The 14,944-nt window shown below is 35.3% G+C and overlaps 2 protein-coding genes across 2 annotated transcripts; one reads left to right on the forward strand and one right to left on the reverse strand.

Annotated features, from left to right (window-relative positions):
* Window positions 1-6,019: 6,019 nt before the first annotated feature.
* Window positions 6,020-7,438, reverse strand: LOC128177078 (uncharacterized). The gene is made up of 2 exons (XM_052843607.1): window positions 7,280-7,438; window positions 6,020-6,662 (listed from the first exon to the last, which is right to left on the reverse strand). Exons 1-2 carry the CDS (start codon window positions 7,379-7,381, stop codon window positions 6,180-6,182), a joined length of 585 nt encoding a protein of 194 aa, XP_052699567.1. The 5' UTR covers window positions 7,382-7,438; the 3' UTR covers window positions 6,020-6,179.
* A 3,706-nt stretch (window positions 7,439-11,144) lies between these two features.
* On the forward strand, window positions 11,145-13,598 carry LOC128177194 (uncharacterized). Its single transcript, XM_052843790.1, has 2 exons — window positions 11,145-11,319; window positions 12,140-13,598. The coding sequence occupies exons 1-2, from the start codon at window positions 11,254-11,256 to the stop codon at window positions 12,518-12,520; spliced, it is 447 nt and encodes a 148-aa protein (XP_052699750.1). The 5' UTR covers window positions 11,145-11,253; the 3' UTR covers window positions 12,521-13,598.
* Window positions 13,599-14,944: the final 1,346 nt, after the last annotated feature.

A 14,944-nucleotide genomic window follows, 5' to 3' on the forward strand; every position in this document is an offset into this window, starting at 1 on the left:
CAACCACACACGCATTTTCGAAACATAAATTGTGTCTTGGTTAAACAGTTAAACTTATAAATATGTAGAAAAATGAATATTGAAGAAATTGCCCTGGTTCGGGTATTATGTTTTAAACTTTAAACAGTAAAGGTGTAATATTCCTCTGCTAATAATTTTACGCATATTTGAAAGAAATTCATTATGATTTTCATCAAAGTCAATATCAATAGATTCTAAAGAAACAAAGTTGAAGTGATGAAGACGCTGCTAGATGTTTCAATCAACGTACTGAAGAACTGACGGGAGTTGATTTTGTCGATGTTTATTTTTTTTAAAAATCAATGATAAGTTATTTTGCATGACAAGTACATGCATGTAGTTTCTAATTTGTCTTTGAATTACGCACACTTTTATAATATACATTTTTGGACTTTTTCGACAAGAATGTCGAGAAACCCCCATATGAATCATGTTAAATGATATTTAAAGATAAAATTAATTCAATCAAACTATGTATCAGTAATAGAAATATTTCTCGAAAGGATCCAAGCAATATTGAACTCTAGTCTCGTTCAACCAAACGCTCGGCTGACACCGTTAATCTCCGACAAGCAAGAGAGGCTCGATCTCTGCTTGTCGGAGATTTACGGAGACAGCCGAGCGTCGAGTTGAACGAGACTATATTGAACTCTGGCGTAGGAATACATACTACCAAAAAAAATCTAAATTGTTCGTACCATTTAAAATCTGACTATTTTCAAGGTACAATGTATTTATGAATAAGTTTCCTTGAAAAACAATGCTTTAGCATACATTACATCGAATTTATCAATTATTTTGAAGAACTAAGTCTTGTCAGCAGCAATGATCTGTGCTGAGGCCCAAACACTGTTTCACCTTCGGTTTGTCCGAGTACCTGCTTAGGAGAGTTGATTAAAATCAACTCCCAAAAATTGATGATGTGTTTAATCATGGTATGAAGAAAACTAGACACAATGATAAGAAAAAGCAAAATTTTATCATCGCAGCATGAATTTAAAAATGTATATATTTATTTACGTCGTCAATTCACAGTACAAAACATAATGAAGTGCTGCTCTTTAGTTCAGAATTTTGGAACGCAGAATAGCACTTTGTTGTATAGGTTTATAACAAAAAATGCTTCAATCAGCAAGAGTTATCTTTGTTTATCATATACTATTTAAAGTTTTACATACAGTACATAATAGAATGCCATAGTTTCTTATTTTTTAGAAAAATGTTTTCTGTTTCTAAATTTGGATAAGATAATAGTAAATGGATCCATATGTTTTAGAAATGCTAAAATTGTAAACCAGAAAATTTTGTTGAAACACAAAAAGGGGATCAAATGAATGATCTTCCAGCAATTGGTGGAAGGTGTTTGATCTCAATATAGGGATGCTAGTATATTGTCTTGAATAAATTGTGATATTGTTTTTCCCCCCTAAATTTTGTTTCCCATATCTGCTTTCTCAGAATAGAAAATCCTTATTAAATTTTAGACATTTGAAATGTAATTAGTTTCAAACGATGACAACTAAGTCTAGAGTTTGCAATTGTCTTGGTCAGGTTTTTCCCAATTATAATTCATACACCTTCTGGGAACGAACCATAAATAAAGAAATAAACAATTTCCATCCCAAAACATTAATAATGCTCTGGCCTAAAACATCAAATACGTACTGTTCATGAACTGAACTAGTACATAAAATTCAACTATTACCTGGAAAACATAATCCATCGGGAGAGAGAGAGGGAGGAGGTGAAGGGGTATGCTTGTAGATGTTGCCACACAATTTTTATCAAGTATATGATTCGCTTATTGTAATTTTTTGTAAAAGTTTTCTATTTTTTTTTTGTTTTGCATTGATCTTGAAATGCAAGTGCAGGCATTGAATCTCGGATTTATTGTAAATGTAAATATATTTTTTAAAAGCAAGAGTTATTAAGTTAATGTGCGGATCTAGATGGTATCAAAGGAAGATTCAGGTTTGTTCAAATCGGATCAAATCCTCGGGAATAGGGTGGGGCAACAATAAATGGGGGAGGGGGGGGCAAATTTTTTTACATAGAAATATATTGAGAAAAATCTTTAAAAATCATCTCCTAAAACACAATTTCTCCAAGAAAAGTTGTAACTTTTGTCAGTTCAGATAGTGTATATATGATTTGAGTTAAATTTGGCCCATAATTCGCCATTTTTAGGTCACCTGAGTTTACTCAGGTGACCTATTGCTATCCGTTTTCGTCCGTCGTCGTGCGTCGTCCGTCGTGCCTTAACATTTTTACATTTTTAACTTCTTAAAAACTACAAGGCTGATTGTTACCATTTTTGGTGTGAGGCATCTCTATGGTAAGAGGAATCTAGATTGTGAAAATCATGGCTCTACCACCCCTGGGGCGCCACTTGTGGGGGCAAATATGGAAAAAAAGCCAAATATTCAAAAATCTTCTTCTCTGCTCCCACACATGTGAGGAAAAAACTGGTAGCATAAGTTATAATGTCCATAAAGCCCTCTACCAATATTGTGAAATTCATGGCCCCTGGGTCAGGGGTTCTGGCTCTAGGGTGGGGCCAATATGGACATATAGTAAAAATGTGTTAAATCTTAGATAATCTTCTTCTCTACTCCCATATATATTTGTTAAAAACTAAATGCATGATTATGATGTCCATGAAGCCCTCTACTAAAATTGTGAAATTCATGACCCCTGGGTCGGGGGTTCAGGCTCTAGGGTGAAGTGAGTGAGAGAGGGTGGAGTAAGAAAAAGTGGATTAAGAGAGGGATTTGGTGAGAGAGTGGAGTGAAAGAGGGTTGGATGAGAGAAACACTGGGGTGAAAGAGGGTGAAGTGAAAGAGTGGGATGGAAGAGGATGGAGTGAGAGGGTAGGTGAGAGAGAGAAAGTTGAGTGAAAGAGGATGGGTAAGAGAGGTCAGGGTGAGAGAGGGTGGAGTGAGAGGCTGGGGTGAGACAGAGAGTGGAGTGAAAGGGTGGGGTAAGAGAGAGAGAGAAAGTGCAATGAGAGAGGATGGTGTTAGAGAGAGAGAGAGTGGAGTGAGAGAGTGGGATGAGAGAGGATGGTGTGAGAGAGGGTGCAGTGACAGGGTAGGGTGAGAGAAAGAGTGGAGTGAGAGGGTGGGGTGAAAGAGGGAGGGTGGGTAAGAGAGGTCAGGGTGAGAGAGAGTTGAGTGAGAAAGGGTGGGTGAGAGAGTGGAGTGAGAGAGGATAATATGGGAGAAAGTAGAGCAAGGGGGAGGGTTTACAGAGGGTGGGGTGAGAGAGAGTGAGAGGGTGGCGTGAGAAAGGGTGGAGTGAGACGGAGTGGGTTGAGAGAGAGTTGAGGAGAGGGTGGGTTGAAGGAGTGTGGATTGAGAGAGGGTGGGGTGAGAGAGGGTAGAGAGAGAGAGAGAGAGAGAGAGAGAGAGTGGGGTGAGAGAGAGGGTCGGGTGAGAGAGAATGGGATGAGAGAGAGAGAGAGGGTCAAGTGAGAGAGTGGGGTGAGAAAGGGTGAAGTGAGAGTGGGTGGAGTGAGAGAGACTGGGGAATGAGAGAGAGAGAGTGGAGTGAGAGATTGGAGTGGAATACGAGAGTGTGGGGAGAGAGAGAGAGAGAGAGAGAGAGAGAGAGAGAGAGAGAGAGAGAGAGAGAGAGAGAGAGAGAGAGAGAGAGGGTGGGGGGGGGAGAGAGTGGAGTGAGAAAGAGAGTGGAGTGAGGGAGAGTGGATTGAGAAGATTGGACAAGCGTTTGGGGGTAGAGAGTGGTGTGAGAGGGTGGGGTGAAGAAAGGGATGAGAGAATGGGGTAAGCTAGTTGGGTTGAAAGAGTTTGGTAAGAGAGTGGAGTGAAAGAGTAGGAGTCCAGTCACCCAACTCTCTTTCATTTTGTTTTCTTTCTTCCTACTTGCTTAGCACAAAGTGGTATAAAAGAGTGAGAGACTGAGTGGGGTTAGAGACTAGTGTGAAAGAATGGGGTGAGAGAGTGAAATGAAAGAGTGGAGTGAGAGAGTGGAGTAAAAGAGTATGGTGAGAAAGTTGAGTGAGTGTGGGAGAGAGTCGGATGAGAGTAGAGTGAACAGGTTGTATAAGAGTGAGTGAAGTGAGCAAGTTGATAAACAGAGTGAGCCGACTGAACGTTACTTATTTTACAACTGAACGTTACTTATTTTACTCTCTCGTTGGCACGGATGTTAGCGCGAGGGGGTCATTGGTGTGGGAAGAAGCCGGAGTACCCAGAGAGAACCCACGTGTCCAAGCGGGCGACCGCCATACCCTATCACAACAACCACTGTCGACCACGGGAATTGAACTCGGGTCGCATTGTCCACTACGCTACTTGGACACCTCATGAAAGAGTTGGGCGAGCGAGTGGAGTGAATGAGTGAAGTGAAAGAGGGAAAGACAGTTGAGGAAGAGAGCGGGATGAGCAGTTGGAACCAGAAGAGAGAGAGAATGAGGGTGAGATTGGAGTGGCGAAAGGGGTATTGAAATATTCTTCAAGCTCGAAAACAATGTTCATCGGATATGTTTTCCGAGCTTGTCGGAAAGGCCCGAGAAGATACAAACGCTCCAAAACAGTACCAATGGTTCTACTGATCTCTCTCTCTCTCTCTCTTTTTTTTTTACTTCAAAATTGAAAGTTTTTACAGTAAATACAGAATGATTAAAGCACAGTTAATGAGATATGTCATTGCCGATATGAAGCCCGTGCACTCTAAATTCACCATTTTGAATTGAGACCCCCCCCCCCATCCGACCCAAAACACAATTCCAGTGCCTTCCTATTAATAATCAATCGATTCAAAAAATTAAACTACATTTAATGGTTTAGAAGACTTTTGTATTTAAAGATGGCTACAACAGTAGCTTACCAATCTTTTTAAAAGATAAGTTTGTATTTATCTTTATTTTAACTTTTCTTCAGCTTAAGCAATTGAAAATTTAATTCAACATTTCTATTTTTTTTTTAAATATTAATTAGTGAACAGTCCTTTTTCGTCATCCTGTAAATGATCTGTTAACTTCTTAGTCCTACTGAATAAACGGAAATAAAAACTCGGATATATTACCTACACGTAGGCGTCCATGACAACCTACCCCTCCCCCCTTTTTTTTTTATATAAAACTTGACATAAAGTACGGGACAGTGCTTTATCTTCTGAGATTTGGGCTAGGGTTTAATTAATTCCAAGATATACCCTTTAATACGCGAGAGAAGATATATACATGTTCAAGGCTGTCTTAACATTAATTGAATATATGGGAAACGACTCCATTTGAAATAAAATGTTTTTAGTTTCAGTTTGTATCTATCAGTTAAAAGTTTATGCAGATAAATAAGGCAAACAATTTATATTTTTATTTTGTCTTCGATTTTTTTTTTTACAAACACAAGACATTTATGACATAAAGTTGTAGTTAAAACGATATTTGAATCAGAATAGAAAATGTCTTAAGATCTATACTTTGCTGTATATTGAATGCTGATTCAAAAGAGAAATAGTAATGTTTTTCGTCTGAAGTTTCTAATTTTAACAACACTATAATTTTATGCAAAGGTCAACTCCTTTATTGTCAAAAAAAAAATACATGACATTGATTGGCATCTTAGTATAAATTAGTATCACCGTATACGTGTTCACGTAACAGCAGAATATTTTTAAAAGCAACACTATATAATAAATCAATCAGGTACCTTATCAAAATTTCATTCAAAATATTAAAACATTAATATCACATTTAAATAACATTTCATTGAAAGTTTTCTTTATAAAGACAAAATTATAGCATAAACAGCGATAGATTAGCACCGCATTTGATACACTGTAAATAATACTGTTTTAATATATTTGGAAATTATCAAAAATGACATAATCAAACTTAAGTTTAATAAAAATGAATTTATGAATTATTGTTTATTAAACCAAATTTAAACTTTAAATACTCAAATCGATAATCACTGTGGAAATTTTTTCAAAGTGCCTTCCATAAACAATCGAAAAGACGTTTTGCTAAAGAAAAAAAAAAGGAGGGGTGTAGTTAAATTATGCTTTAACATCTAAAACCAAATCGCACAGTATTTTTTCATTCCTCTTTAAAACATGTTAATACACCCCTCCCCCTCTTCACAAGCCCACTTTTTAACACATGGACAATACGGTCATCGGGCTTGGATAATTCAGAACATCCATCCATTCAGGGACTCGGATTTGGCTGGAGCCACCATGGCCCGTCCGGCGTTGGAAGGCGGTGGCGCCCGGGAGGGTGAGCTCCATCTATCGTCTTGATTCAAGTCCGCCATCGGTGTCTCCGAGTTCGGCGTTTCCGATAGGTAATACTCATTCTCCGTATCCGTGAGAGAAAGAGGGGTGGATCCACGACGCGCGTAGTTGTTGTATTCCCCCAGCGGGCTCACCCTTCCTTTGGATCCACGCCTCGGCTCGGCGAAGTCGTCCGAGAGTTCCGAGGGCGCCCGCTCGAATGGAATATCCTGGCTCTTGCTTTGAATGTATTTCCAGATTGAGAACCCGATTCCAGTGAGTAGAAGAGGGCTCATGGCGCCGATGGAAGCGGCCATGATTTCCGCCTTCGTGTCAAATGGACTCTCCTCCGCAAACGTACAGTTACATCCTGTTTGTTTCAGTGGGCAAGAGGACGCAGCCTAAAAAAAATAATCCGAATTAACAAAACTCATTTATATCTGAGTAATCACATAAAGATACTATAACTATTACGCAATACTATAAACAGATATTTATTGATAGAATTTTTATTTCTAACGTTGTCCAAGCACGGTAATGATAAACAATTAAGTATACAATTTTTCTACCCGAAACTAAATTCTATTTTTATATCATTTTTTGTTAAATAATTTACTGAACATTGTTTTTGCTGCTCTCCCCAAAATTGGGAAGGGCAGCTCCTTCAAATTTAATTTTGAATTTCTTTATGTAAATTTAAGTAAAAATGTCTATAATTAGAGTAAGTGTGGGAGGGGGAGGAGCAATTTTTTTCATGTTGACCGTCCCCACCCCTTCCAAAAAAATAATAAAAAACAAACGTACAAACAAAAGAAAAAAGGCTGAAAAACACTAAATATTACGAGAGTAAAAGTATAAAGTTCTTGAGACTAACGATTTCTGTATGAAGTTTCTATATAAAACAAAGTTGTTCTTAAAAAAACCCAAAGATTAATTAAAAAAGGAAATGAACAAAATATTTTTAAAAAAATTAGGAAAAAAATGTCATCTCAATTAAAAATAAAATGAAAACACCCACCTTCGTTTGCGCCAGAGAAACAAATATTATTGTTAAATATACCAAAAACATATTGAATGTGTGTTTGTTCATCAAATTCCCACGAACTGATTTTTCAATCATCGAATTTACAAGACAGTTCAACCCATCCCGGTGTATTGATTATCACGTGTAATATATCTCCGTAGCCCCCCAAGAAATCGATCAAGATTCACATTACAGACCAGTCAAGAGTTGTTAGGATTAAAGAATCTCCTCCAAATGTGGAGGAATATCAATTTGAACTTGTAATGAATTATATGGTAAGTCTTTAGGATACAGTTAGGTAAGCCACATGGCAGGTTTGTTTTTGCTTGCGTAGAAATCTCCCCTTGTCAGAAAGGTAAAATGAACAGGTAAACACAGGTGAACATAGGTGAAGGAAGAACTTTTTAATCCGAGCTTGGTCTTGCTTTATCGCCAATCAGGATCAAGATAACTCGCCAAATCTGTAATTGTGTGCATTTATTTGATAAATTTCTATCATTGTTTTGGTAACCTTCGAAACAAAGGGTCGAAATTGTTTCATATTTTTTTTATTTTTCCCTTATTTTCTATATCTCTCTTTCTGTTTATATTTTTTTCGCTAATTGTGGTGTGTGTGTGTGCTTGCTTCTTTATTTTGTATTGGGGTCTTATACTTTTTGAAAATATGTTTGTTTTATTTTTTTAAGAGGTGGGTGGTTTTGGAAAAAATAAATAATAAATTGTGCCATGTGTGGATCGGGGGGTAGGGGAGGGAAGAGGAGGGGAGGATGGGAGGGGTCGTTGGAGGATTATAATTCCCACCTGGAAATATTCAATTTTTAACCGGGTTTTCCGTTGGAGACATCAGGTTTTTGAAATGGTAAAAGCGGAGGGGGGGGGGGGGGCTTGCTAAAAGGGTATCACTATTGTAAAAATAACTCATCCTACAGTTTTTAGATAGGAAGTTGTTGTTATGCAGATCCCTTGTACATTTACCGGTATCAGAGATGTGCATATTACTTGGATTTTAATTTTTGATAAATACATAGTTAAAAAAACACCCACTGTTGAACTTTGTCATTTTTTCGTTTAATATTGCTTACTGTAGAGTACCCATTTATTATCCATATTTTACGGATAACTCCTTCTACAGTTTTCGAGATAGGAAGTTATTGTTTTGCAGACCAATAGTACATATATAAGAGATGTATTTTTTAAGGCAAAACATTGCATATACTAGTAACGTACTCCATTTCTCTGGATATGTAATATGGACACTGTTCACACTAAAGAAAACCTAGTTTGCTGTCAGATTGACAGCTTTTCTCTTGTTTTACATTGACATACCGGTGGTAAAATACCCAAACATAAGCCTCACCCCTTTTCATCTGGCAAACAAAGCTATCCCTCGCCTCCCTCCCCCCCCTCCCCCCCCCCCCCCCCGCGGAAAAATAATCTTGATCATTGCATTGGCGTTTTATTGTTATACTCTTTCCTAGTCATCAATGCATGGTATTCATATAACAGTTCATGAAATGGCGAATATAAGTCTTGTTAAAAAGTTTTTAAAAGAAAAAATTAAATAAAAATAAACCTGTTAAAAGACGAAAGATTAAAATTTCTCGACGCTGGATCAATAACACATTCTGAAATAATGTGTCTGGAAAATATTTTCATTTTACGTGTATATTCAGTTATGTTATGTGATTTTGAAGTTTTAAAGAAGAAGACTTAAGGCGTTGCCAATTTTAGAAAGAAAAAATAATACATCAATATATTGACACGGCTGTCAAGAGCTTTACTGGTAGATACGTGCAGGGGTAGGATTTCTGAATTTCTGACTCTGTCAGCACTTAACTATTAAATCATGCAAACGCCTGCTGTGACCAGAAACTTCAGATTTCAAGGGTCACAGACAAACCAAAACTCGTACAAACTAATAAATAAGATACACGTTTTAAAAGTTTTAGAAGTTGCAACCAAAGGCGCTATCTTCATCATAAAGCTGTATGTACAATAAGTTATAATTTTCATTCAATGATATGATAGAGGATGTTTTAAATAATGTATTGCATAGATTGCTTTATTGAAATACCTGTCGGCGGTGGTGGTTGCTCATTTTTTGACCTGCGCACAAAGTGTCACTATATATATTCATACATATGGATAACTGGATATGCGCTTGCTAAAATTTAACAATTGGTTTTAACGTCGATTTGTTTTTATCTTTCATCTAATTTTGTATAGGCCTACATTGTATGAAGCCATAGAGTTACTAAAAGAAATCTTGTTCTACGGGGAAAAGCCCTCGTCATCACGTATCGAACCCCCAACCTCTCACAAAGAAGCATTTATTGTAAAACTCAGAGACTAATTAAAATTAACAAGGAAAATATCATTATTACTTTTAAATGTGTTTGACCTGAATTTTTGCTGTTTTTAACACATATAGCTTGTTGAAAAAAACCCGCTTTCATTCCAATAGTAAAATACATCTAAAATTCAATCAGATTGGCGCATAGGAACATATTACAAAAAAGTTTCAAGAGATTTAAAACATGAGCGTGAGCGACTGGATATTTCTTAAAGAGATAAAAATAAACTGCAATATATCATGATAAAGGAAATGCTCATTTATCAGATCATTTTTCTGCATATTGCAAACACGAACGACAAACTAATTACCTAATAATCAATATTATGAATTCTAGAGTATCCCTCACGATTAATTACATAGATTTGGAGTTTTCCGAATAGAATTTCGGGTCAATTTGCGAGTATTTCTTTTGTTTTGCCAACGAATTTCTTATTTATGCAATATCTATTCCCCTTAGCTCCGTCCGTTTTTATTCAAAATAGAAATAAAACGGGCGAAAAAAAATATTAAAGCCGGAACAAACATCAGATTCAAATTATGCAAATTTAAAAGATACATTCCTTAAAAATTTCAAGTTAAGTATGATTTTTATTTGTACCGTCGTCTATCAAGTCGATGCTCGATGCTCAGTGTTGATAGATAAATAAAGAGAATAGCACCTGACAGATACCTCATAATGAAAGAGTTCCAACAATGTCAGAAGTAAACGACCCGTTCCTTGCTTTTATTTATTTTGTATTTAATTTCGAATGATACCCGATATAGTCTAAGGAACGACTTCGGTCCATGTATAGATATTGGAGAAGTCAGAAATTGATTATTGCAGTATCTATCTGTCTGTCCGGGGGACCATGTTGTTATCGGAAACATCTACATTACTGGTAAAATCCGGGATTAGAAAATTGATTAAAGACCTTATGTTGTCCGGTTCGAAGAATTTTCCAAAGTACATTAATTATTCGCTGTTTACTTTATAGGGAAATTGACAGTTCGATGCTATGAACAGAAAATATTAATAAAGACAGAGATTCTGTTGCCGTCGGGGAAGAGAATTATTAAACTTGACCCTTGTGGGGATGAAAAAGGGACTTTATTTCAAAACGTTACATAATACCTGCTGAGATTTACATACCCTATTTGTAGAGGTTAGATGGGAAGTGTAATTTATATTTCCGCGTGACAATATAAAGGATAATGGAGTTCTTTTCAAGATGGACGACTTTCCTTACGTCATGAAGCCATCGATCAAGATATATTGTCGATGAGTATTGGTCATAGGTGATCTAAATCATTTAATCATTTTATCAGATAGTTTGAAATTTCAAAGCAACGGGATTCTTCGTTTTTTGATTATTTAGTTATGTATTATCTATAGATAGAACATATACCTATTCGTTTATCGTCAGCAAACATCTTTCTCAATAAAATTTAAAAGTAAATGAGAATAAGTTTACTAACTTGTAATAAAGTTAAAGGCCCTTGTTCAAATTGATATAAACATTTAATTCTTAAAAAAAAAAGAATTGGCAACAGGCCAACAGATCTGAAATAATTTGAATCTTGTGCTCGTCTCGACTGCTTATCGTCAGTCAAATTGGTTTTGAGAAACAACATGGCACCTCATGTATATATCCTTTTATTATTAATATTGAATGGATATTATGAAAGTGCCGATGCCGTAAGTACATATTTTTAGTTACTTATCTGTGGGAAATAATAAAGAAATCCTATAATGCACATTTTATAAGATTTATTTTATTAAAAATGAAACAAAATCAGTGAGGAAATTAAAAAGTGAGAAAGAACTTTTTGCATTGAACATTTTAAAGCAAAATTAAGGGAAACAAAACTTAACATTAGAATTCGTGTTAGTCATTTATAAACATCATTTAAACAAGCTTCTCAAAGCCAAAATATGATTTTTCGTTTATACGTGGAATATAAAAGACATTTGATAATATAAAGTCATTAAACATATCTAATTATCAACCTTGATATAGAAAATAAACAAACTTGTATAATAAACTAGAGACCAATAACATAACTCGAATGGCCCAGTGGTAGTGTCTAGAGTCCCAAGCATGTGTTTGAATCACATAAGACGCACGTTTAGGTCACGCTGAATCGATTTTTTAATGGTTTGACCTTCGAATATTTAACGATCTTTGAACTATTATCTTTGGATCGATGATTCATGATCAATTAAAACCGGTTGAATTTTTAGTATTATTGTACAAATCTTATTTCCGGTTATTGTCTCTTCTAGATGACCAAACTTGTTCCTGCCTTTTGTTGTCATATAAATGTAAATGATCCTAATTTTTTTTGTGTTTAAATTAACTTTTACAATATATAAAATGATGTCAGTTTGTGTACGTGTGGTTTAACTTTATCCGCAAGAAAAACACTTTTTTGGGTTAAATTATGGAATGGTCTGATTAATTGTGTAATCTTGTAGGGAAATACCTAATACCTTCATGGGTTTTTGGTTATTACAGTCTTGTGAGACACCAAAGTGCACATGCGCCATTGAAGGGGAAGAGGTAGAGGTGGAGCAAAATCTTTCCGGAAATGAAGCTCTGGCGGGAACTGTGGGAGCACTAAGTTCCCTGCTTTTAACCGGAAGTGGTTTGGGATTGTACATGCTCTACCAAAAGCGATGCAAAACCCCAACTCTAACAAGACAGGTGTCTGATTTGTCCTTGAGTAAACACCCGCCTACAGGCCGGAGCAAAATGTCACCCCCACCGCCGTATCGCCCCGACACCTCGGCCTCCAGGAACATTTACCGAGCGGGCATGAAGGACCCCACTAGTCACCGCGTGGGCAGCCGCAGTGGCAACCAACACGTGTATGATAAGATGTCGGACTGGAATTAGACCACAAATCGATATCGAAGTTAATTGACACATATTTAATTCAATTCAATCACATTGATTCACATCTTCTATTAATTTTATATATTGCGTTAAAATTTGGAAACAGAAGCATTTATCTTTATTTTCTTTTTTGTGAAAGTCTACAGTTACTATATGTGTAACATCAATGGAAATCTTCCAATGTTTCAGTGTATAAAAATAACATTCTTTTCGATGTTTGATGACAAAAGTGCACTTCACTGCAATGCTTATAGATTTACTTTGAAGTTTATATACACATGATATTTATCAGCATTTGCAAAGGAATGATGTTTGATGTTCATGTAAATTCAATATTGATTTAGCTAATAATAATTTATTCTATTTTATTACACAGTTGACTTCTCCACTTATTTCTTTTATAACGCTAATCAGCCTTAGGTTAAATCAATCCCAATTATAATGGTCATATTTCTAAATAAAAAAGTGAAATATATGTCTACGAAAACAAGGGGAGTAATACGAGTAGAATAGCTTTTTTGATAATATTTGTATGAAAATTACTGGGACATTGATTTTATTGATTCATTGAAATAAAGAAACCGGAACAGAATTTGGCAGAACAATACGTTGCAATTTTTATTGTTTATCAACTTAAACCTAATAAAGACGAATATTTTTAATATTAATTGTCCATCTTTTTCTAAAGTTCTTTATAATTGAGTACGTGAATTAATAAGTATTTCATCAGCATGTCTTACTTATGCATTTTTATTTAAATTAATTAAGAAGCTCAATTGTTATCTTCTGTACTTATTGATCGAGTATTTATAGGAAAAAATCGAAAACTATCAAATTTATATGAACTGAGCTGTAAAAGTTTAAATTTACTCTTTTTAAAAACGCCTCGCATACCGGTAATTTCCCAATATATGCATATGTGATAATCATTTTGATTAAAGTCAGTAGCTATCGATTATTGTCGTAAATTTCATTTTCATTTTGATATTTTATTTGTAATTAAAAGCTCTTCACACATTTAATATTCTTTAGCTGTGCAAAGAGGATGAGCGCAAAAAAAATTAATAAAATAATTAAAACCAGTATAATTGTACGTACATGTTACATTACTTTTGTAAATCCGTACAAAACTATATACACTCAACAAAACTTCTAAATGTTCACCCAGTATAATGTATTTCATGCAGAAATAAGCACATTTATTTGTCTTGGCCTATGGGTGACTGATTTCCACTCATATAATTAGCTTTCAAATTGTTAAAAACGATGCATTGACCTTGACCTCAGGTTGCGACCCGAGATATTGACATTTGCGTAATATCACTAACACTTCCGGTTTGGTTTAATTTTGCTCGTAGCTTTTTGATCGTTTTAAGTTGCCAATGAAAACGGTATTACGCTTACGAAATAGATAAATTATATCAAAATAACGTTTCCTTCGGATTGCTTAATATTTACAGTAATGTCGAGGTCAAAACAAATAACAAATTTAAGGTGAATAGGATCTGTTGTGGAAACATTGCATACACCAATATTCCAACGGCTCTCGCTGTGTTTGCAGTGATCATTTTCGCCATCATGATGATAAGTGGTTTTCTTTTTAAACTATCACCAAAGACTAAAATCAATTAAAAAAATATAATGACAATTATATCAAGCATGCGCAGAAAAATACCAATTTTATGTTTTGACTTTTCATCACGGGTGAATGATTTCGATCGGTGTTGTTTTATTTTCTCTGTTCTATTTATAAGAAGACATATCATTTACGAAGTTTTATTTCGTAATTTTAAAATTATTCTATTTATTAGGGTGGACACTTAGAAGTTTTGTTGAGTATATATGTATCGAAACATCAATTTTTACCGTTTTAACTATTTGTTTTAAACTAGTTAATGCTTACAAAAATTTTCAAATATAGCATCGGGTGTTTTAGAACTTCACACCCGATCATTTAACAGAGTAGGTCTCCAATCAAATATATACTTCAGTCAACAAATGCTTGAAGCGATGAACCACCATAGATTGGAAATGTTAAATTTTTATCATTAAATTCTAACATTTCAGGAAAACGATAAAAGTCCGTAGAAAGTCCTCCCCCCGCAAAATTCAATTTCTTTACAAGTACATTGTAAATTACCAAAAATATGCTTCAGACCAAAATTACCAAAAATGTGCGTCAGACCTTTCAGACCGGCGAATTCAAATAACCGTCAGACCGCGGACGCCTCCCTCTTTCCCGGATAATTTTCTCTGGGTCAGTGCATGCATTTATCATTATAACAATATGTGATGCTTTCTTGAAAGTATATCTTGTTAATTCTTACTAAGACCACAACCTTCATTGCTAGCAAGATAATAAAAAAAGGGACAAACTCTAAAAGGATCTATCACAAATAACAAAAGAATTGACCTATAGGGGAG

The sequence above is a fragment of the Crassostrea angulata genome, chromosome 3 (assembly GCF_025612915.1).
Source record: "Crassostrea angulata isolate pt1a10 chromosome 3, ASM2561291v2, whole genome shotgun sequence".
NCBI lineage: Eukaryota > Metazoa > Mollusca > Bivalvia > Ostreida > Ostreidae > Magallana > Magallana angulata.

Coding starts and splice junctions, on each gene's coding strand:
- LOC128177194 (XM_052843790.1), top strand. CDS start 11,254: ATGGCACCTCATGTATATATCCTTTTATTATTAATATTGAATGGATAT. Junction 11,320..12,139: donor ATTATGAAAGTGCCGATGCC/GTAAGTACATAT, acceptor TGGTTATTACAG/TCTTGTGAGACACCAAAGTG.
- LOC128177078 (XM_052843607.1), bottom strand. CDS start 7,381: ATGATTGAAAAATCAGTTCGTGGGAATTTGATGAACAAACACACATTC. Junction 6,663..7,279: donor TTTCTCTGGCGCAAACGAAG/GTGGGTGTTTTC, acceptor TATTTTTTTTAG/GCTGCGTCCTCTTGCCCACT.